Here is a 22,583-nt window from a genome sequence, read left to right as displayed (position 1 = left end):
TACATAATAAAAACGTCTTCACTGCAGCTCCAGGGGGATGGGATTAAAAGCATGATAATATTGCCCCTTTACTCAACTGATCACATGGCATCTGAGAACTCAACCAAACCTGGATTCAAAACACACCCTGGAGAGTTGCCCCTGCATGGCCCCATGGAGTCTGACAACCAATCAGAATACATTTCTTACACAGGAACAGGAAACAGAGAGGTGGGACTGAACAGGTTATAAAAAGCCTAACAAGCCTCTCCCTCAGCCCTTCACTTCTTCTCCACCAACATTGAAGCATGTGATCACCTTTTCTGTTCAGGACTCAAGCCATGTGGTCCTGTCCACCAATAAACCATCTTTCTAAGCAGCCTCCATATCTCCAGTGTCTTTTTCCCCACTTGGAGCCGAAGCCAGAAGGACATTTCTTTCATCAATTGGAAGACCTGAAAGACCAGTTTAGTCATAGATCATCCTGTACAAAAATCTATCTATGTGGTTGCTGAGTCAGTAAAAACTTGATGGCACATCAATCAATCAATGATATTTCAAAATTCTTCTGTATTCCTGAAGAAGATGTACACTAAAAACTGGGCAATTGCTCTACAGGGCAAAATAAACAGTGTTGTCTGTCACCTGATGTGTAAGTTGATTCAAATGAATGGTGAACTGAAGCCATTTCAAGATCCATTTCAGCAGGCTGTCTATGGAGATTCTCAGTCATCCAGTTCAAGGCTGTCTCAAAGGTGATTTTTCAAGAGGCAACTGGACTTTCTTGCCTGTATTTTGAAGACATTTTGCTTCTCACCCAAGAAGCTTCTTCAGTTCTGAAGAAGCTTCTTGGATGAGAAGCAAAACTTCTTCAAAAAAAACATCAAGAAAGCTCCGTTGCCTTTTGAAAAACCATCTTTGGGACATTTTAGCAGGACTACTTTGTTGTTGTCCAATCATTCTGGAAGCACAATGATTATTTCCCACCCCCCTTTTCAAATGCTTTTGTTACTATGCATATAGTCTAATGATCCCTGTAACTTGCCAGGGAAAAAGTTTATCCAACCTAGTACAAAACACATCTATGTACCTGAGCCTGTGCTGGCCTAGACTGCAGATCTACAGAAGCAGCTCAAAGCTTTGTAATCAAGAAGCAGCATGGAAAGTATCATTTTGATGGCCAAAGGAGGCAAAAATGTCAGCTGCTCTGCAACCCCCCAAAAGTTACTTCGATGCTTAAAATAAGCCTTCTAAGCTGTTATTTGCCGTACATAAATATCTGATTCTCATTTTTAGTGGAGCGATAGAGAAATAGAGTAGAAAAAGGGCTAGAGGTCTTTCAAAATATTAGCCCATGAGAAAGGTTACAGGGCTGTCATTTGAGTTTGCCCCTTACATAAGAAAGCGAGGTAAACATGTGCGGCACAGTATTGTATTAGATTGTGCAATGTAGGTAACTCCGCAAGAGATAAAAGTTGTTTGTTTGGGAAACGACCAATCGCGGGCTTCCATCGTTGCTCCTCCCTAATTAAAGAGCTCACAGAATTAAGTCCTGAATGCAAACTTCCTCGACTTTTGCAGCCAGCAGGAAAAAAAAGCCCCTGCTAATGAGCCCCGTCACTGCAAAACTTCAAAGCGCGTCTTTCTCCTGCAGCAAATAACGTCGAAAAAAGGGAGCAGAGTCAGCCTGGAGCGCCCGGAAGGCTTTCGCGGCAACATCAAGCAGCCTCCGGAGCATCGACGGGCCCCGACAAAGGAGTTGACCAATAGAGAGCGAGCTCGATCGCCAGGGACTGTCCCGATTGGCGCAAAGGGCCGCCGCTCAAGCAAGTTCAGTGCACTTTGGAATCAAAGTTGGGGACTTTAGCCGAGTCCCTCGGCGAAGGCGCAACGTGGCGGGTTAGTGAAAGATGATGGGCGACGACGAAGGGGATTGATGCTGAGGAAGGGGTGGTAGCCCAGTCGTTGTCTTGGCCTGTAGTGAACAAGGGCGAGAGTGGGGAAGCCCCCCCCCCACTTTCTACTCAGCAATGGGCACTCCTCCCAGCCCTTATAGCTCCCTGGGGCTTTTGGGAGGAGCATTTGCTTTTCTTTAGGGATCCTTAGGTGTTGTGGCTGTTGTCTGAATCGTTCCGCCCCACCTGTTCTTGGCACTATTCTTGGGGTCGGGACGGGTTGTTTTGGAGAAAAACTATTAAGGAGCTTGCTTTTATGCAGGCGGCTCCTGAGATGCGAACCGGGTCTCCGCGATGCCATGTCTTTCTTAGCAAGCAATTTGCGACGCCGGATTGCCTTTTTCAGGGTGTGCGATTTCTGATTGGAGCGAGCAAATCCGGACTGCAAAACTCCAAATGGCCACTGGAGGGCAGCAAAGAGGGCGGAACCCTGCCAAACTGCAGGTTTTGAGATCTTGTAGCCCTTTGTTATTCCTTGTACTATGGTTAGATTGAATTCACCGAGAGAGCATCGTATTTCAAAGAAGTTCCAGGCTACCTATTTAAAAAAATCAAAAAGTCTTGCGTTTCTTTTTGCTACTTTTCTACATATGAATAAATGCTTTTACTGATTGCTTTATATTTGCCTACAGGCAGAAGCTTTTATACAAGGATGTGTTCAATGGCTATTTATTGTTTAGGGGAAGTATGTAAACTAATCATGCATTTCTCAGTCTGTTCCACTTATAAAACTCTTGTTTCCTCTAGAACTGAAACTTAGGCCCTCCTTTACCTTTTTGCAGAAATGGCTGGCAAGAGTCAGGAGCAAACCATTCAAGAAGAATTGACCTGTTCTATATGCTATGAGCTCTTCAGGAACCCTGTCATGCTGGAATGCATGCACCATTTTTGTAAAGAGTGTATCGAGAAATATTGGAATGGATGCCCCAGAATTGCCACTTGCCCCCAGTGTCGGCAAAAGTTTCCTTCCCGATCCTTTCATCCTAATTTCATTGTATCTAATATAGCGGAGAAAGTTCGAAGATCTGCCTCCGAGGAGCACAGAAGAAAAACCAAGGTCAGTAACCAGTAACAATTTTCCTTGATCATCTGGCCGGTAGCATGTTTAATATGTGGCACATTGCAGTAGAGATCCAGTTTGGGCATCTGGCTATAAATCAGGACAGTGGTAGGTTCACAAAATTTTTTGGAATCTACTCTGTGGGTGTGGCCTCCTTTGTGGGAGTAGCTTGCCGCCCATGTGACCTGGTGGGAGTGGCTTGCAGGCCATGTGTTTTCTCTCTCTCTCTCTCCTTCCTTTTGTCTCTGTCCCTTTTTTCTTTTTTTTCATCTTTCTCTCACTCTTTTTCTTTCTTTTTTCTTTATTTATTTCTTCCTTTCTTTCTCTCTCTCTCTCTCTCTCTCTCTGTGTGTGTGTGTGTGTTTGTGTGTGTGTGTGTGTAGCAGTGGTGGGTTTCAAAAAATTTTGGAATCTCTTCTGTAGGTATGACCTGCTTTCCGGGTCCACTGGTGGAACCTCTTCTAACCGGTTCAGTAGATTTGACAAACCGGTTCTACTGAATAGGTGCGAACTGGTAGGAACCCACCTCTGAACCAGGAGATTATAAATTCTAGTCCTGCCTTCAGGGTGACTGGGCCAATCACTGTGCTGTCTCTCAGCTCTAGAAAGCAGGCAAAAGCAAGTCAAATCTGAAAAACCTTGCCAAGAAAACCTCAGGACTAATTGAGGCACTCACAGGAATCAACAATGATTCAAAGACACCCAAAAAAACCTGAATTAAGCCAATATGCCTCTTACAGACATGATTAATAAACTTGATTAGTTCCATTTATGGTTTATCTATCTGAATCACAGTGAATAAAACAGGAACTGTGGTTTCTTCTCTTTTACAAACTCATTATGGATTGTTCTTGGTTTGCATGGCTTCTGATTTTGGTTGGCTTGGAGAAGACAAGCCAGTTCTATTCACATAAAAGGAAAGATACATCCATTACAGATGGAATCATGAAGGTGGGTGTTATCAAACATTGTCTGTGGACATACCACACATTTCTGAAGAAGTTTAATTTTCCATGGTGTGCACACATGCCTAATATCTTTTAGCGAATACTTAATCATGAAGTTGCTGAAGAAAAAGATAACTTCTGGATCACAATCCAAAGGTGCTTTTTTCAAGAGGCAACTGGACTTTCTGATTTTTCTTTGAAGACTTTTAGCTTCTCATCCAAGAAGCTTCTTCAGCTTTTGGATCAAGATATATTATATTTTTGTTTTAATTCCATCCTCTCCAAGCTCTTTTCGATTTACTTTGGCAACTGTTGGTATCTTTACCATTTTTAAATATTTTTTAAAATAAATCGCACCTTTATTATTTTCATAAATAATCCAGGGCAGGGAACATACCAAATAGTCCTTTCTCCTTCTATTTTCCACACAGCAATCACCCTGTGAGGTGAAGTGAGCTGAGAGAGAAGATTATCTTTTCCCTCTCCATTGCATTTTGCTCTAATCCTATCTTTGACTTCTTTGAAGTTTTAATCCTTTGCTTAATTTCCTTTTCCTCCTCTTGCAGTGCTGTTCTTTGCAGCTCAATACCGAAGAATAAGAATTTGTCTAGCATCCTTAGCTGCCATTAGGACAAGCAGAGGTTAGGAAGAAAATTCCTGAGGAAAAGATTGAGACTAAGATCCTTACGTTTCAGAGATCTGAATTCCCAACTGATTGACCAAGATTGATTTGTAAGGATGTTTTCTTATAGTCAGGAAATGACTGCCAGTGAAAAAATAGTCCATTTCTCTAACTGTTTTTTTTTTTTAACATAAGAAAAAAGTTGGAAGAAGAGATCACAAGTGAAAGAAAACAGTATTGGAAACCTTTGTTCAATTCTGCACATGAGAGCACAGCCAACATTTTGTCTGAAAGCCTTCTAGGCATGGTCCTTTAGCTCATAGGTAGGGTGGACAGAGAAAGCGAGAGAGAGAAAGAAGTATCTGGTAAATGAATAAAAATACGCTTATAATAATTACTGTTTAGGGAACAGTGGTAAACAAGTAAAGAGAGGCTCATAGGCACAATGCCATCTCTGGAACTTACACATTTACCATATTTTTCGGAGTATAAGACGCACCTTTTTTCCTCAAAAAAGAGGCAGAAAATCTGGGTGCATCTTGCACATCAAATACAGCATTTTTTACCTCCCAAAGCCTCACCCCTTCACCAAAATGGTCGTGCATACCCTTATGGAGAGTTTCAGAGAGCTCCTGGGGGCTGGGAAGGGCAGAAATGAGCAAAAAACTGGCGTTTTTTTTTTGCCACCCCAGCCCCCAACAGCACTCTATAAGCCTTCATAAGGCTATGCATGAAATATTTTTTTTGACCAAAAATGGGCCGGTTTTGCTTGTTTTTGGGGCCCCTGCCCCCTCCCAGGAGCACTCTGGAAGTCGCCCCCCCCCAGGCTATTCATGCGAGAGAGATATATATATATGTGTGTATATGTGTATATATATATATATATGTGTGTGTATGTATGTATGTATGTATGTATGTATGTATGTATGTATATATATATATATATATATATATATATATATATATATATATATATATATATATATATATATAAATATAAATAAATAAATAAATAAATACGGGCCCATTTTTGGGAGGTTTTCGGAGTGCAAAACCTTTTTTTTTCCTTTTGGAAAGCTCGTTAATTGATGAGAATTACATTGATCAAGTGCTATGCCAGCAGAAACAAAGTTTTAGGTGCTGTAGATTGTCAGCGATTTCCTTCTCCATCACATGAATAAATACACCTGGAAACATCTACCTATCTACCTACTCTCTCCCTACCTACCTACATACTGTATTTTTCTCTCTCCCCTCCTATCTACCTACGTACCTACCTACTCTCTTTCTATTCCTCTACCTACCAACCTACCTAGTCTTTCTCCCTACCTATCTACTGTATTTCTCTCCCTCTCTATTTCTCTCAATCCCTCTACCTACCTACCTACCTACCTACCTACACACTCTCTCTCTCCCTACCTACCTATTGTATTTCTCTATCTCTATATCTATTTATCTCTCCCTCTCTCTATCCCTTTATCTACCTACCTAACTACACTCCCTGTCTCCCTACCTACCTACTATATTTCTCTCTCTTTCTCTCCCTCTCTATCTACCTACCTACTTTTTTAAAAATTTGCCTCTTAAAAACCTTGGTGCGTCTTATACTCTGAAAAATACGGTACATCCATTGTCACTGTAAGTGGGAGCTTCCACATTTATATCTTGTCCTTTTCATATTGTGTCCTGGCATTGGATGCAAGGAGGAAGGTTGCAAGGTTTTTATCACAATGTCACTGTACGTGTTTTATCATTTCTTCCAACCTCTGCAAGCTTTTGGAAAAGTTAGTGATTGGAAAAAATTGCATAAAGAGGAGAAAACATCATAGCACTATTTTCATATCATCCTTTCGCTAAGGAAGATCCAGAGAGATTCAGATGCTATTTGACTTCTAACTTCATGGGACAGGCGAGGCTGGGAAAAAAAATCTTGATGAAACTGCAAAACTTTATTATGCTGACTCCACAATTAATATTCGGAAGTTATTCCAATAAATAAATGCTTTACTTATTCATTCATTCACTTTCAGATGGAGCTCCAAAAGGTCCTTCAGGTCTACCAGAGGAAACGCGAGAAACTGCTGGAGATGAAGCGAAAGAATGAGGAAAATAAGGAGTGCTTGGTGGTAATATTACTGGTTTAGGGTCAGAAGCAAATGGCTAAGATGCTAGAGATGATGTCAGGGATGGGACGTTTGGGGTTTAGAAGAAGTGGGGCATTTTGTCCAGAAAGCACTGAAATAGAACAGTCAAGACAATCATAATTGCAGAAAATATATAAAAGGAAGAGGAAAAACTACCCACAGTCTAATCGACAGGACCAAAGCTGGGACTCCTTGGGGCTTGTGTGACTTTCTCCTCCTAACACTATTCTTAAACTACAGGCAAAACAAGATAAAGCAGTCAGTAAAGAACAGTTTCTTCTGGGTTGTCACAAGGCAAACTAATCATCTGCCCGGATAATCAATGAACTGCTGAGGCCTCTCAGCAGAATAGAAGATTAATACCTCTAATTGTAGATTTTGCACTGACTAAGGGGGAATTACTGGGGAGAGTAGGCAGATGGAAAAAGAGCTTAACGCCATTAAGCCAATCTTTTTTTCTGCTTTGTGCCGTGAGGCTTAGAAGTCATATTTCACAGAGTGATTTCTGTGAAGAAAACCAGCAAAATTTCTCCTAAATAAATAACCAAAAATAAGATCAAAGAAGAAGGCTCTTCCATGTCAAAGTTTTGAACTATAAAACACAGACGTTTAATTATGATGGCATCTTAAAAGAAAAATAATATTGTACTGTTGAAATGCATTTGCCAAAGAAATGCCTCTAAAACAGAGATTGAGTTTATTGGTTGAGTTTATTGGTTTTGTATGCCGCCCGCTCCCGAAGGACTCCGGGAGATAATGGTGTTATAAATAATACCGTGATAAAAGAAGAGCAAACTTTCTCAAATCTCCCTAAAGTAATTATGTGCACATAATTACACATAACATGTTGGGGGCGGGGAGAACGGTAGAGCCATGGTGATGCAGTAGTTAAAATGCAGTATTGCAGGCTGATTCCACTCACTGCCAGGAGTTCGATCCTGACTGGCTCAAGATTGACTCAGGCTTCCATCCTCCTGAGGTAATTAAAATGAGAACCCCGATTATTGAGGGAAATATGGTGACTCTGTAAACTTTAAAGCAGTGTGGAGCAGTATGTAATTGCCATTGCTACTGCCATGTTTCATAACATATTGTTCCTGCCACAATATGTTGTGGGCTGACAATGGGCAGCTATTTTCAGTTGTACTGTATACAATAGGAGAGAAACAAAAATGTGTTTATTCAGAGAGACATCAGAGATTTGTGAGGGTTTCTTGAATTCACTGGCAGGATGACTGGAGGGCCATGGGTTGAAAAATATGGGATTGTGTCAATGAGTGGACTTAACTGGGTTTAATAAATGCTTTCACATTTGAATTAACACTTTAAGAGTGATGGACACAAATAGATTTTTGGTGGTGTTTTTCTTTCGTGATGGTTTATTTAGTTTTTAAGAGTTGGCTCAGGGAAAGAGCATTCCGTTAATTTTTCCAAAAGACTGCCGTATTTAGAGAAGTAAAATATGTCACCAAAGTAGTATTGACCATGTTGGTCGTCTTGGCAAGCTGAATATTTGCTGAACCACTCAGCAACTGGGACTATCTTGGGAAGTGGCTTTTCCGTGGCTTAAAAGACCATATTTTAGTCTCTAATCCAGACCCTAACTTAAAACATTTGCTAGCTCATTGACACACACACCCCCAAAAAAATTAATTATTTGAAAATAGTTTAATAAACATGACTTTAATTACTAGTTTTACAAATATAATATCAACCTCTTGGATGGTCCCATTGGTTCTTGGAGGTCGATATCAATCATTTTGGGAAACCCTGATCTAATCTTTTTGTGGGTTAGATCGGGGTTTCTGCTGAACCGCAGGGCTCCTCAAAAACTTGATGGGATTCCATGAGCAAAAGGAGAGGCGGGGAAAAAGGAGGGATCGCTCAGTTGCTGTCAATTTTATATCATTAGAGCCTTGCCTCTTGATCAGAAGGTATGGGAAATGTGGGCAAAGAGTTAACTAACAGGCCTCACAATATCTAAGAACCTATGTGTTACAATCATCATATTTAATGGTGTTGCACGCTTTCCTAGATAGCATTTTCTCCTTAAACAAGCAGGTATTCAGGTAGTCCTCGACTTAACGACTATCATTAAGCCCCAAATTTATGTTGCTAACTTAGAAATTCATTAAGTGAATTTTGCCCCATTTTATGACTTTTTTTCCCACGTTTGTTAAGTGAATCATTGTAGTTGCTAAATTAATAACACCATTAAGTGAATGTGGCTTCCCCATTGACTTTGCTTGCCAGACATTTGCAAAAGATGATCATATGACTCTGGGACACTTCAATCATCAGTTGTCAAGCATCCAAATGTAAATCATGTGATCATGGAGATGCTGCAATGGTCATGAGCGTGAAAAATAGTGGTGGTGTAACTAAATGAATTGCTATAAGTCAAGGACTACATGTACTCTATTATTCAAGCTTTTATTATTTTTGCAGTGTACGTTATGCTCTTAACTTTTCAGCACCCAAGTGGACGTCATGTAACAGTTTTATCTGCAGCCATTGTCAGGGATGTTTAGAATTCCAGGCTGAAAATCTGGGTTTTCCAAGAAAACAAGTTATACTAATTCAGAAAGATGGTTTATTATTTTCTCCTGTATATGTAAATGTTCTGGTTTCTTTATGTTGCAGGAAGAATGAATGCAAAATAAGGATCAAGTAACACTTAACCCTAAGTAATTATCTCCATGGATAGCATATCCATGAAGAAAAAAAAACATAATCACTTATGCAGGGTAATCCCTTACTACGAATTCTTCAGTGTGTAGTTGTGGTCATCAGAATTAGAGGAGATGCATCCAATCCATGGAGTTGGACTTTATTAATGACTAGGGAGAAGGCTGCTTCTTAACATCAGGGATTGTCAGAGATCTGTTATGTTCCCTATGCTTTTATCATACCCACACAAAGCCATGAAAAAACATCATGTTTGATGATACCCAACTTTTCCCTTCTTGGTCACCTGGACTCAAGGAGATTATTCAGGTCCTTTACTGGAGTCTAGATGCAGTGATAACATCAGATATAAATTAAAAATGACATTTAATTTCATTGTATGAGGTGCAATGACAATAAAGTAAACTTAAACTTAAAAAAAATAGGCTTACAACAACATGGATTAAACCTAATGGGAACAGATCATGACACCTTTTGAAGAATCATGTTTATAGTTTGGCATGCTTTAGCATTCATCCGGGACAGTTATGAGGCTACTGTGGTCAGGAGGTTATTGTATACACTCTACTAGTATGCCCTTTACCAGAGAAGACATATTTTTCCACTTTCTCCATCTTTGAAACCACTAAAATGTAGAACATTTGGATTTTGTGGTTAAGGAATGATTCTTTCTACATGTGATTTTGCTGATCACATTGCTCTACCTTTTTAACAGCATTGCCATTGGTTGTGTTTTAAGTCCAGTTAAAAATGCTGGTTCTTGCCAACAAAAAGTCCTAAACTTGAGCTTGGTGAAGAAGCCTTGGTTTGCATGAATCTTTGGTTTGTATGAACTTTCTCAAATTGTGTATGCCCTACCCTCAAGAAAACTAGGTTAGCCGTTGGGAGAGGGTATTCTTGTTTAATTACTCAGAATGTTAAATATTGGTTGGCTTGCTTTGTGTTTATTATGATATCTCTATCCTGTGGTTTCTTCTCTGCCAAGATATGCAGGGTATCCATTTTATCTGTAGCACAATCTCATGACTGATGACTGGCTAGGAATTGTGAATTCTGTGACTGAATGAGACTTGAACTTGGATCTTAATGACTGTGCTACATTGGCTGCCTTGATAATACAGCAATCACTGATAATTTAAAAATTAAAATGAAAGAACTCTCTGCTTTTTTCATTGGCTTCATTATGATATATCATTTATTAGAATATTAAACTGTACATCATTTGAAAATGCCCTTTCTGGATTGAGATTTGACTCCAACATTTTATTAAGGTTTTTTTTTTAACAATCAAGAAATACAAACAAGCTTATTCTGGGTGTGGGAGATATATTTGCTAAATCATCTTAGTTTTCCCCTTGTCAGAAATAATATTAAATATTATGCAGCTTCTTCTGAACAACCACAGTAATCATTAAATGGGCTTTTTAAAGCTGAAAGCCTAGAGTTATCCTTAAAGTCTCATCAAGGCGAAGGAACATGATAAGTAATAACAGTCTTCCAGTTCATCAGAGAAAACAGTTCATCTAATCCACCTTCAACAAAAAAAAATCCAGGGTAAAGGTTAGAAGCAGGTAGATCTCAGAAGCATTAGATTTAAGTTCATGAAAGCTTCTTTAATCATTCTGTTAGCTCTTCATTCATTTTATATATATAATACATGATGACAATTTTTCAAAGGCTTTGGTAATCTACTTTAATAAGACTTGCAAGTTTGAAATAACACTAAGTAGCAAATGTTCACTTCAAAAGGAGTAATTTGGATTCAAAATTAATTCTAATCATTTTGAGCCCATTGAGACTCACTATAGAAAGCTTCAGAGTCAATGTATACTAGAGGAGTGTTAGAAAGAAAGAAAAAAATCTAATAATGCGAGACAGATGAATATCGGGGCTTATTTTGGTGCCCCTGAATCCGTAGTGCAATTCAAAAGTTTTTACTAGCGGTTCTGTGGCCATGACTTGGTAGGCGTGGCTTGACGGACATGGCAAGAGAAGGATACTATAAAATGTCCATTCTCTCCCCATGGCTTGGTGGGTGTGGCAGGGAAAAGATACTGTAACATCCCCATTTCCTCCTGATCAATTGGGACTCAGGAGTCAGAGAATAGATGGAGGCAGGGCCAGTCAGAGGTACTATTTACCGGTTCTCCAGACTACTCAAAATTTCTGCTACTGGTTCTCCAGAACTGGTCAGAACCTGTTGAATACCACCTCTGTACTGAATATAAGCAGCGTGTAATCTGTTTTTATAATTTTGTGTACAATGACATTGAACGCCGGGAGAGAGGAGGTCAATGATAATGTAATTAGGCAAGACTTCTTTCTTCACTGTATTGAACTGCCATGTTTGTAGGAAACTGGAAAGGGGCAGGCAAAATGCTCACAAGCTTACAAAAGATGGTAGAGAGTTTATGTGTATGCACTTTTAATACATGAATATTTAAAAACCCAAATGAAAGTGAAAGGCAAATCTTTTGTGAGTATTTAGCAGAAAAGGCCCAATTCAATTGGGTGTCCTCCAGGTGTTTCGAAAAAACCCATAGATTCAGCTTCTGTCTCTTGTTTGCTATTAGCAAAGTATTACTGATTAATTGCTGTATAAATGGATATTTTGCATCATATCCTATTGTGCTAGGACTTTTTATGTAAGAATATAGCAATATTTTTCAATAAAATGAAGGAGAAAATGAACAAGGGGAGTCAAGTCATTATAACTATTCCCTTTTGGGAAAGGAACTGTTCACATAAAGACCAATCAAGGAACAAAGTAATCTTGCAGTTACACTGAACAGGAAGCAATTAGAGAAATAAGTCACAAAAAAGAAGTTTCAAATTCAAGTTGCAGTAGCTCTGAAAAGACTCGGTAAGTGTTCTGCCAGACCATGCTAAAAGAATAGCACCATAATTGCCTTTAAATGAGAAAAATCTTCAAATCTGTTTGAAAGAAGACCAAGGAACAGCTTGGGAAAATTGTGGTGTGATGAATTAACTGCAACATCTGGATTCTCTGTAAAAGTGAGACAGGACAATTCCAGATTAAATTGTAGCATAGATACAGCTGCCACCCTGTGGCTGTGCAGATCACTAGAAAGGTAGCTGAATGCTTTAAAAATAAAAGCGTGCTTTGCTCTCCTCTTAACAAAGCAATAATACATTGCCCACAAAATTTTTGGAGAGGTAATATCTTTTGAAACACAGGTAGTGGTTGAATATATTGTGTTTCTATTTCTTGTAATCTTTTCCTCTGCTCAGAAAACATCTCGGAAACTGAAGTCAGAGATCCAAGCAGCATTTCAACATCTTCATCAGATCCTACGAGAGGAGGAAGGAAGGATTCTGATGGAAATGGCTACAGAAGAAGAGCAGTATATGTTCAGACTGGAAAACGCTTCTCTACAATTAATAGAAGAGATTTCTGAGTTGAAGAAGACCATGGACCAAATGCAGCGCAGACTTGACAACTCTGAGATCTCATCAGGGCTGCAGGTGAAACTTCCAAGACTTAACTTGAGATGGGGGTTGAACTTGGGGGACTTGGAATCCAAATTTACCTTTCCTCGGTCTTGTTTGTGCTACAAAAAGACACCAAAGTGGTAGACTAGGAGGGTATGGGGCAGTTCAGAGAAATGGTTTATCTCCTAGGTGAGAGAAACGTGGGCTCCAAGAAGTCCCCATGTATTCATTTACAATCCAAAAATGTTTCCCTTTATTGATCGCGTGTTTTACTGTCTTGTCCGTAACTAGACTTGACATTTGGCAGCTGTGAGAGAAGGTGAATTTCTGTTTGGCTTTCTAATGGCATCTGTAGTGTTATCTCTACCTCATCCTCTCATCCTTTCTCCTTTTCACCAGGGCGAGCAATGAGAATCCCTCCCTCTCTCCTTCCCTCCCTCCCTGTCCCATTTCTTGTAGTCTTGACAAACATGGCAAGGTAAACTTCAGCTGACATTCACTTCCTCCTCCTCCTCAGTAGGGAAGAGCGTTTGCTCTTTTCATTTCCATTTCCTGTAACACGAATGATAACCCATGGTTTTAATGCAATCCTTTTACTTTACAGTAAGTTGCTATGGCGGCAGGATTGTTAAACAAATGGCTGGCTCTCCCTCGCATGGGAAATTGTCTGCCTTGAGAAATTACTGCAAACTCCACAATATAAAGCCCTCGGGCCTCGCAGTCCCCAAAGAGGCCATATCGGCTCTGGATTCTATCCAGCAAAGCTGTTCAAGGAAACATCACCATTCCAGTTTAAAACATGTTGTCTTTCTGGCACTTCCTTGAATAATCACTAAAAAATGTTCAGTGGAAAATGGGAAGGAAGGAGTCAGTTAATGGTTACTGAAAAACTATCTATATTTATCCTGTTTTTCCCCTAGTGGACAAGCTGGATTTAGGAAGTTCCCAGACAAGTCTTCAATTCAGAAACAAGATCTGTTTAGCTTTCGCAAATGGCTTATTATGTGCATTCCTCTAAATCAGTGCTTCTCAACCTTGGCCCACCTGACTTCAACTCCCAGAATCCCCCAGCCAGCAGAGCTGGCTGACCAAGATTGAGAAACACTGCTCTAAATGCAAGCGATACAAATGTGCTTTAATGACAAACCCCTTTACAAAATGCATTAGAAACATGGCATTTTTTCCCTTCATCAAACTTCTGGTTTTACTGAATGTACACATTTATAAAATTAGGTGTAAAATTAATCTGCTTTGCTGGCAGTTTATCCTCAAGCCAAAAGATGGATTATAATTTAAATAAATAAAATAAACATTCTTTACCTACCTAGTACAGGTAGTCCTCGACTTACGACCACAATTGAGCCCAAAATGTCTGCTGCTGAGACATTTGTTAAATGAGTTTTGTCCCCATTTTACAGACTTCCTTGACTTTGCTTGTCAGAAGGTCGCAAAAGGGGATCAAATGATTGTCATAAATATGAATCAGTTGCCAAGCATCTGATTTTTGATTATGTGACCATGGGGTTGCTGCAATGGTCATAATTGTGAAAAGCAGTCATGAGTCACTTTTTTCAGTGCCGTTGTAACTTTGAACGGTCACTAAATGAGCTGTTGTAAGTCGAGGACTATCTGTATGCTATTCCCTTTCTGGTTAAGCAACATGCAAAATGTGGAAGAGGAGTAAAAACTGATTAATAAAGGAATAGAAACTTATCAGGTATATAAATGCAAAAAAAGAAACAATAAAAGAAAATACAGTTAGTCCTCAAGTTATGACCGGTTGCTTAGCAATGTTCAAAATTTTGACATTTCTCCTCAGAGGTACTTACAGCCCAGTTCCAGCATCCACATCCCTCACAACTGGCCCAGAGTGAACAGTTGCCTTACTTAATACACTTAGCAACCATCCCCCAAAAAGGTCATAAAATTGGGTCAGTCACTGGGCGACCTGCTTTATGGTAGCAAGACTTATGACCTTAATTGACCTGGCTCATTGTAGTCTTAAGTCAAGGACTATTTGTTTGGCTAAATGTCACTTATACCAGTTCTGTTCATTATAGTTTTCCATAACCTTCCTGTCTGCAAATCACCCTTGTTGCCATAAATTCACGCATTGCCTTTTGTTCTTTAAACTTATGTCCTCTCTCGGAAGGTCTCATCAACTGTATCTGGGATTTTCTCAGCCTTCCTCTTCATTGTTCCTTCAGATGTTCGTTTTATGATTCGGTCATCTTTCATTTTGCCTAGATGAACTTGCTTCTTTAGGCCTGGTAAAACTCACTTTTTAATCTAGTCTGCATGGATTTGACACCTAATAATCTTGATTCTGCCTCTTCTTGTTTCATGTAATTAGCCTGCAACTTCGGATGTTTATGTTTCTCCTGGCAAATCAACTCTTACTTTTGAATCACAAAGTAGGCAGAAGTTTGCTCTTAGGCAAAGTCTTTTCTACTTGGTTTGATTAACACGCATTCCTCACAATAGATCACATATCATCCCTTACCTTTCTGCCCCGAATTGCACATCCTAAAATTCATCCATGCAGTCTCCTATATGTTAACTGTTCTACCAACTAACAAATTCAGCTACTTGCTGGATTTTGGTTTATTTTTGGGTGGTTTATTTTTTCTACATTTGCACAAAATTTGCAGCCATTCTTCTTTTTACCCTGTTCATTAGAAGTGCTTTAGTCTTTGATGCATTAATTTACAGATCCATACTCCTTATTACACTGTAATATAATCTAATATACACTATAAATCACTTGATTTCTCAGTCAGCAACATAGCATTGTCTGCATACAAAGAAGCACATCTGTTCATGCCTATACCCAAAACACATCTAATGTTACCATAAGCATTCCTTATCTTGTGATAAGGAAAGTATCATTACATTAAACAACCAAGAGGACTTACATACAGTCTGCATAAGTTTGAATCATTCGCTTAGTGCTCTGTTTCCTTCCCTGTATGATTTACTTGGGACGTGGTGGCTCAGTGGGTAAGACGCTGAGCTTGTCAATCAGAAAAGTTGGCGGTTCGAAACCCTAGCCCCACATAACAGAGTGAGCTCCCGTTACGTGTCTCAGCTTCTGCTATCCTAGCAGTTTGAAAGCACGTAAAAAATGCAAGTAGAAAAATAGGAGCCACCTTTGATGGGAAGGTAACAGTGTTTCGTGCACTTTGGGCATTTAGTCATGCCAGCCACATGACCACAGAGACATCTTCGGACAGTGCTGGTTCTTCGGCTTTGAAACGGAGATGAGCACCGCCCACTAGAGTCGGGAACGACTAGCACATATGTGCAAGGGGAACCTTTACCTTTACCTTATGATTTACTTCCATGAAATAATACTTTCAGCACAATGACCAGTCAACTTTCAGTGCTTCAGTAGCTTCTTCAAAAGTCCAAAACTGGACTTTTGAAAAAGCTACATGGATAAACAGTGAAACATTTCAAATAAAAAGAAAAGTCCAGTTGCCATGATTCAACTTCCAGACAGCTCTACCTGAATGACTGAGAATCTTCATCGACATTCCATAATTCCCCTTATCACATTTTCCCTAAATTATAATAAACTATTATTTCTCATCTTTGTATTTAAAATTGGGTTTCCAGTGTAATTTAAAGTTACAATGTAGAGATAAGGATGAAGAAGTTATTCTGCTTTGCTGATGACATACTACAGGTTTCCTTCAGAAGCAAGAACCCAGAAAGACCAAAAATTGTGTCTTGAAAAACGAGAGACTGGAAGCTTAACTGTCTCATCTCCTCATTCATGTCATGAAATGTTAATTTACCATCTCCAGAATATATTCCTTTAGCATTTCGCTTCCCTTTGGAATTGTGTTTAATGTTCACTTACCGTATTTTTCAGAGTATAAGACGTATCGGAGTATAAGATGCACCAAGATTTTGAAGAGGCAAATTTTTTTAAAAAAAAGTTTTTGCACTCTGCAGACCTCCCAAAATGGCCATTTTTTTGTGAAAACGGGCCCGTTTTCCCCCCTCTCCCCAAAAGGGCATGAATAGCCTTATAGAGTGCTGGAGGGGGGGGGACAAAAATGAGCAAAAAATGGCCCATTTTTCGCTCACTTCTGCCCTCCCCAGCCCCCAGAAGCACTTTATAAGTCTCATAAAGGCTCTGCATGGCCATTTTGTTGAAAAGGGGGAGGGAGTTGGGAGACCAAAAATGCTGTATTTAGTGTATAAGACGCACCCAGATTTTCAGCCTCTTTTTTGAGAGAAAAAGGTGTGTCTTATACTCTGAAAAATATGGTAATTGTCCTTCTCTCCAACTTCAGGATAGAATACTGTACTGTAGGATCTATTGGTGCTAGTCCACACAAATTGAATGAGATATTTCTTAATTTGCTTTGCTTTTTTTTTTTTTTGCAGGTGGAATCTCTGCCGGTCAGGTATGTGTCCGGAAAACAAACAAACAAACAAACAAACAAAAATGCACTGAAGGTTTGGAGGAAGCCAGTGAACAGACCAAGGATGTACGGGTAGATTTGTATCTTCTGAATGCTGGACACAGTTGCATAGATGTGCAAGGAGGAGCTTTTTGCAAATGGTTGAGCTACTTGAGTGAGCTCCACTTGTAGTTCCTCGGCACTGATTAGCAATCTAAATGGTCCAAAGACTAGCCTGCCAGATTTGCAGGATGTCAGATCCCATATGATCTCAGTTAATCTGTTATTGCTTTTACTTTGCCAGTCCTGGAGAGCTTTCCAGGTTCACCCAGGTGGGCAGGAAACAGACACACAAATCTCTCACTCATCAAGGCCCTGTTGGATCCCAATGTGCATCTTGTGGTTCTGTTTTATTGTGATGCTGCCAAATTGCTGTAATGATTACACTGGAGATGTGGAATCTGCTTTCTTCCTGTTAACTGTGACAGGGAAAGATTGCTTGTGCAATTCTCTTACTCTTTCACTGTACCAGGGGGGCATTTTTACGTGTTAGGAAAGGGCTGGAGGTTTCTGTGGAAACAAGAGTTTAAAATTAATTTGTTAACAGCATTTGGCTTATAATTTTGTTAGGTCCATTTGTACACTGTTAATATGCATGTTTCTGTTTTTCTGCAAACTAGTTTCTTGCATGATGCTTAGGACTTTCTCCTGGCCTTCCAGCCTGTGAGTCAATAAACCCCTTTGACTAAGAAAAGGAAGCAGAATGCTCAGGCCAGAAACTTCCCCTCTGATTTAAGTTGAAAGGACATTGTAGGAATTTGGTGGCTTCCAAGGATGCTACATTTTTTTAAAAAATCTGCAATCAAGGCCATCTATGAGTTGCATGGTTCCCTAGTAGTACAGGTAGTTCTCAACTTACAACCACAGTTGAGCTCCAAATTTATGTTGCTAAGTGAGACAGTTGTTAAGTTAATTTTTTCCTGTTTTATAATCTTTCTGTTGTGGCCTGCCAACAGAGCTGGCAGCAGATTCGGACAGGGAGGAGGTTGGGGAGAAACATGGGCTAGTCCTGGAGTCTGGGGAAGGCTCTGATGAGGGCTCTGTGTCGGAGGCAGAGATAGGGCCAGAGCCATATCCCAGTTATCATCTGCCTTCAGAGTCAGACATCAGTGAGGCAGACAAACAGCTGGAGCCTGTTCCCAGTGTGCGCATCCGCAGAGTTGCCAGACAAAGAGAACAGCTAAAGAACAGGGGTGGACTTGGGAGTAAGGCCACAGATGGATGATGAATGGCCCCTCCCAGAGGAAATAAAAAAGGAACGAAAGGGGAGTGAAGTTTGCAGGAGACAATTAGTTTGCTTAATTGGCCTGTGACTCTCCAAGACTCCTTGCCAATTTTTGCAGATATCATCAGCCTGTCAGCTGATGATATCTGCAAAAGCCGGATAAGGTCTGTGACTCTACATCCTCCCTTGAAAGACTTTGTTGGATGTGAATGAGCAGAATTCACAGTAACTTAATAAAAGGGTTTTTTGTCAGGACAAAGAGTTTGCTTCATGCTCTGGTGAAGCCTAGGTCAGAGCACTTTCTTGACACAGTTACGGAGTGAATCCCTGCAGTTGTTAAGTTAGTATCTCTGTTGTTAAGTGAATCTGGCTTCTCCATTGATTTTGCTTGTCAGAAGGTTGTGAAAGGTGATCCCATGAACCCCCGGGAAACTGCATCCACCATAAATATGAGTCAGTTGCTAACTATCTGAATTTTGATCATGTGATCATCAGGATGCCTGCAATGGTTGTAAGTTGAAAAATGGTCATAAGGCACTTTTTCAGTGCTATTGTAACTACAAACAGTCACTAAACAAACTGTTGTAAGTTGAGGACTACCTGTATTGGAATCAGAAGCAAGAGCCAGGGCCTCTTTCCTTAGCTAGTTGCTTTCGGAGGACAATAAAGGGTTGCATTATTTCCTGATCTTGGAGAAGAAGTGGTAAGGATGGTGGATTTAATTAAAAACACCTCTACATCCTGCTGTTTCTCCCCCCACCCCCAGTAATTTGAACTTACTCCCATCTGTTATGTGGACTCAGCAAACAGATATGGCTGAGCCACTTTATAACAGTTTTACTGCCATCTCTTTATAAAATTGGGAACACAGTAATTTGCTCCATAAAAGTGCTGAGCACATTGTTCTCCATAAAAGTACTGCGTAGCATCCAGGTGAATTGACTGGAAAGCTTTGAGGCTGGAGACAATTTACTTGATAATGGAGGAATGTTGGGATGGCTGTATTCTTGTCTTGTTTAGCTAAGTTTCTTTCTGTTCCAGACCAGCAGTGCAATCTGAAACATTGACTTTGGCTCTAAAACAGTACAAGGAGCTATGTGACGGGCCCTTGCAGTACATAATTTGGCGAAAGATGCTGAAATCCATCAGCCCAGGTGCGTTTCCCTTTGAAGGCGGCTTGGGATAAAGAGATATAGCAGAGCTCTCTGGCTGCTAAGGCCTCACTTAACTCTATGCGTTGTTTTCCCCATAGCTCCTAATGCTCTGACCCTGGATCCAGACTCAGCCCACCCCAGCCTCCTCCTCTCCAAAGATCTGACTTCAGTGACAGAGAGGGAGTCACCACAGGCTGTACCCAGAAGCCCCAGGCGTTTCCTGCAGAGCGTGAACGTGTTGGCCACGGCGTCCTTTGAAAGCGGGCGGCATTACTGGGAAGTCTGGGTGGGGTACAAGACCAAGTGGGAATTAGGAGTGGCTTCGGACAATGTGGACCGGGCAGCAAGAGTCCGTCTGTGCCCAGATAATGGCTATTGGACGATAAGATTGTGGAACGACTCCGAGTATTGGGCTGCAGCAACTCCCTGGGTACGTTTGAGGCCCCAGTGCTGGCTGAGGAAAGTGGGGGTGTTGTTGGACTGCAAGGCCAAAAAGCTGACTTTTTATAACGCCGAGGAGATGTCAGTCCTCTTTATCTTCCACCAGTTGTGGGCTAGCAAATTCTATCCTTTTTTCAGTACCGGCTTCAGTCATGGCGAGAAGAATGCAGAGCCCATGAGGATCTGCCACCCTCTCAGGCTCTGAAGTCTTCTCATTTCACAGGACACAGTGGTTCTTTTGTTTCTTTCTGCCTTAGCGCTATTACAATACTGTTTCTCTTGTCCTCATCACTGCCACTGGTAAATGTCCATTGAGATTTCAAACCATTTATATTTGTGGTATAAATCCAGCCAACCGTAATGAAAAATGAAGGGTTGTTGACCATTTTTATTTAGAGTGGTCCCTTACTGTCTTTTCTAAGGTGGATTTTCTTTATTTTTAATCTAACAAGATCATTACTATTCATTTAAGATTAAACTCTGCAAATAATCAAAAAATATTGACTATAATTCTAATATATCATAATAAAATGGTAGCTATAACTTTCTACTTCCTATTACCACTTTCCAAGTGTAAACATGTTTTGTACACACACATATAGGTTTGTATACACAGACACACACACACATAATGGAAGCAGTTAGCTTCCTCCCGTAACAGGGGCATACCACTAAATATATACCTTCCTCCCTGGCTTCTGCTGATAAGGAGGAGGACCTGTGGCTTAATGGCTAAGACGTCTGCCTAAGATGCAATACAGCACAGGTTCGAATCCCAGTAAGGGTATGGCTAGCTGATGAGAGCTAAATAGCTTGAAATAGATCTATACTAGTTTCCCTTTATTTATTTATCAGCACAAATATAACATACATACATACATACATACATACATACATACATACATACATACATACATAGGTTTGTACTTTAATTGCCTGAAGGAAAAAATTCTTTATCATTGAGACATAGTCATCCAAAAGTGCTGTTAGTTTTTATTTATATTCTGAGTTAAGAACAACAAAAATAGGTCTCAAAAAGAAGCTTAAGTTTAGTGAGAGAGCACAAAGAAAAAATTGTTTCTAAACTTTTTTAAATAACCCTACAACTTACGCAATGGACATAACACCAGCAGGCATGAGTGTATCACCTCTTGTTTTGGATTCTGAGGAGATTTTCAGTCAGTCAAAGAGATTGAAAGAAACCTTTTCTGTGATGCAAGACTAAGATGGTGAAGAATTAGATTGTGATGTATCTTTAAAGGAACCAGATAGATTCACAAGCCCCAGACTGAAGGACAGCTTATAGCACAGAGGAAGATTTTTCCCAATTTTGCTGCAGAGTTTTCGAATCAAGAAATGAAGCATGTTCATTTTATTTCAAAATACAATGGTAGAAAAGCCTCTTTAAAAATCACTTTATAGGAGCATTTTGTACATGTGTGTTTTATGGACATGAAAACAAGATCAATTTATGGGGGATTGTGAACCAGGAGCAATATGTCAGCTTGTACTTGTTCAACGTATGATTCAGAATAGCAGCACAAAGTGATTTTGGTAATAACCATGGTAAATTGCAGGATAGGGTTGCTGTCTTAGGAAATGGGAAATGCAGCTCTGCATTGTTGAAAGGAGGAATTTTGAGGCTATGTGATAAAAGTTCACAAATAGCTTAGTGTTTGCCAGGGATGTATAAGATGCTACTCCTGACATCTATACAATTAGTGCAGAGTAGTATGTGCAATTACATTAGTCAAATTAACATTTCGCTATGCAATATTAAAACAAACATAAATGTGTATTTCTGCCAATTGTTCTGGAATTTTTCACTTCATACTGTATCATACTGTATCATACTTCATACTATCACTTGGTGCAGTAGCTTTTTGCCTAGATTGACATTAAAGAATATTCACCAGAGAGTAGGATTCCTTTTTTATTTTATTTTTCCTCCCTGTTTCTGTGTAATTCCTGGAGTTGCCAGCAGAGGGTGGTGTCTGCTAATATAACATTTTAACAGGAGTTGAACTATTATTTATTTATTTATATTCCACCATTACTATTTTTTAAAAATAACTCAAGGCAGCAAACATACATAATCTTCCTCCTCCTCTTTGACTCATGCCTGTCAGCCTTAGCATAGTATCCAAAGTAGCTTGTAAAATGGGCTTACTTTTTTAAAAAAGTTGTAGGGTCAAACAATTCAAAACAGGAACAATTTCTAAAGAAAATAATGTCTCCCTTCCAGGACCCCTTTGGTGGCTCAGAGATCCAAAATTGGCTAAAACCAAAAGAGGAAAAAAGTACATTCTTTTCTATTTAGAGGGTCCAATGTTTTTCCAGCCCTCGGAGAATATATTTTCCAGACATGCCCCTAATCCTTGCTCTAGGTGAGATAATATTTCAAAAAAGGTCTAACCGTCTTGAAAGGGGAAACCTGCTC

At 39.9% G+C, this 22,583-nt stretch overlaps 1 protein-coding gene across 3 annotated transcripts; it reads left to right on the top strand.

Annotated features, from left to right (window-relative positions):
* Positions 1-1,502: 1,502 nt before the first annotated feature.
* LOC116504290 (zinc-binding protein A33-like) lies at positions 1,503-20,749 on the top strand. 3 transcript variants are annotated; one of them, XM_032211217.1, is made up of 7 exons: positions 1,503-1,878; positions 2,717-2,991; positions 6,594-6,689; positions 12,648-12,881; positions 17,247-17,350; positions 19,590-19,702; positions 19,801-20,749. In XM_032211217.1, exons 2-7 carry the CDS (start codon positions 2,719-2,721, stop codon positions 20,346-20,348), a joined length of 1,368 nt encoding a protein of 455 aa, XP_032067108.1. In that variant the 5' UTR covers positions 1,503-1,878; positions 2,717-2,718; the 3' UTR covers positions 20,349-20,749. The 3 variants fall into 3 exon arrangements, with proteins under 3 accessions (XP_032067108.1, XP_032067110.1, XP_032067109.1); XM_032211219.1 differs by having other exon boundaries at positions 1,504-1,878; positions 17,247-17,266; XM_032211218.1 differs by lacking the exon at positions 1,503-1,878 and adding an exon at positions 1,885-2,378.
* The last annotated feature ends 1,834 nt before the right edge of the window (positions 20,750-22,583 follow it).

Source organism: Thamnophis elegans, chromosome 2 (genome assembly GCF_009769535.1).
Source record: "Thamnophis elegans isolate rThaEle1 chromosome 2, rThaEle1.pri, whole genome shotgun sequence".
Taxonomy (NCBI): Eukaryota; Metazoa; Chordata; class Lepidosauria; order Squamata; family Colubridae; genus Thamnophis; species Thamnophis elegans.
This window is presented reverse-complemented; position numbering and strand designations above follow the sequence as displayed.

Bases quoted from the DNA above. Each gene is read 5' to 3' on its own strand.
- LOC116504290 (XM_032211217.1), top strand. From the start codon at position 2,719: ATGGCTGGCAAGAGTCAGGAGCAAACCATTCAAGAAGAATTGACCTGT. The intron at 2,992-6,593 runs GTCAGTAACCAG...ATTCACTTTCAG, and splicing joins AGCACAGAAGAAAAACCAAG to ATGGAGCTCCAAAAGGTCCT. The intron at 12,882-17,246 runs GTGAAACTTCCA...TTTTTTTTGCAG, and splicing joins AGATCTCATCAGGGCTGCAG to GTGGAATCTCTGCCGGTCAG.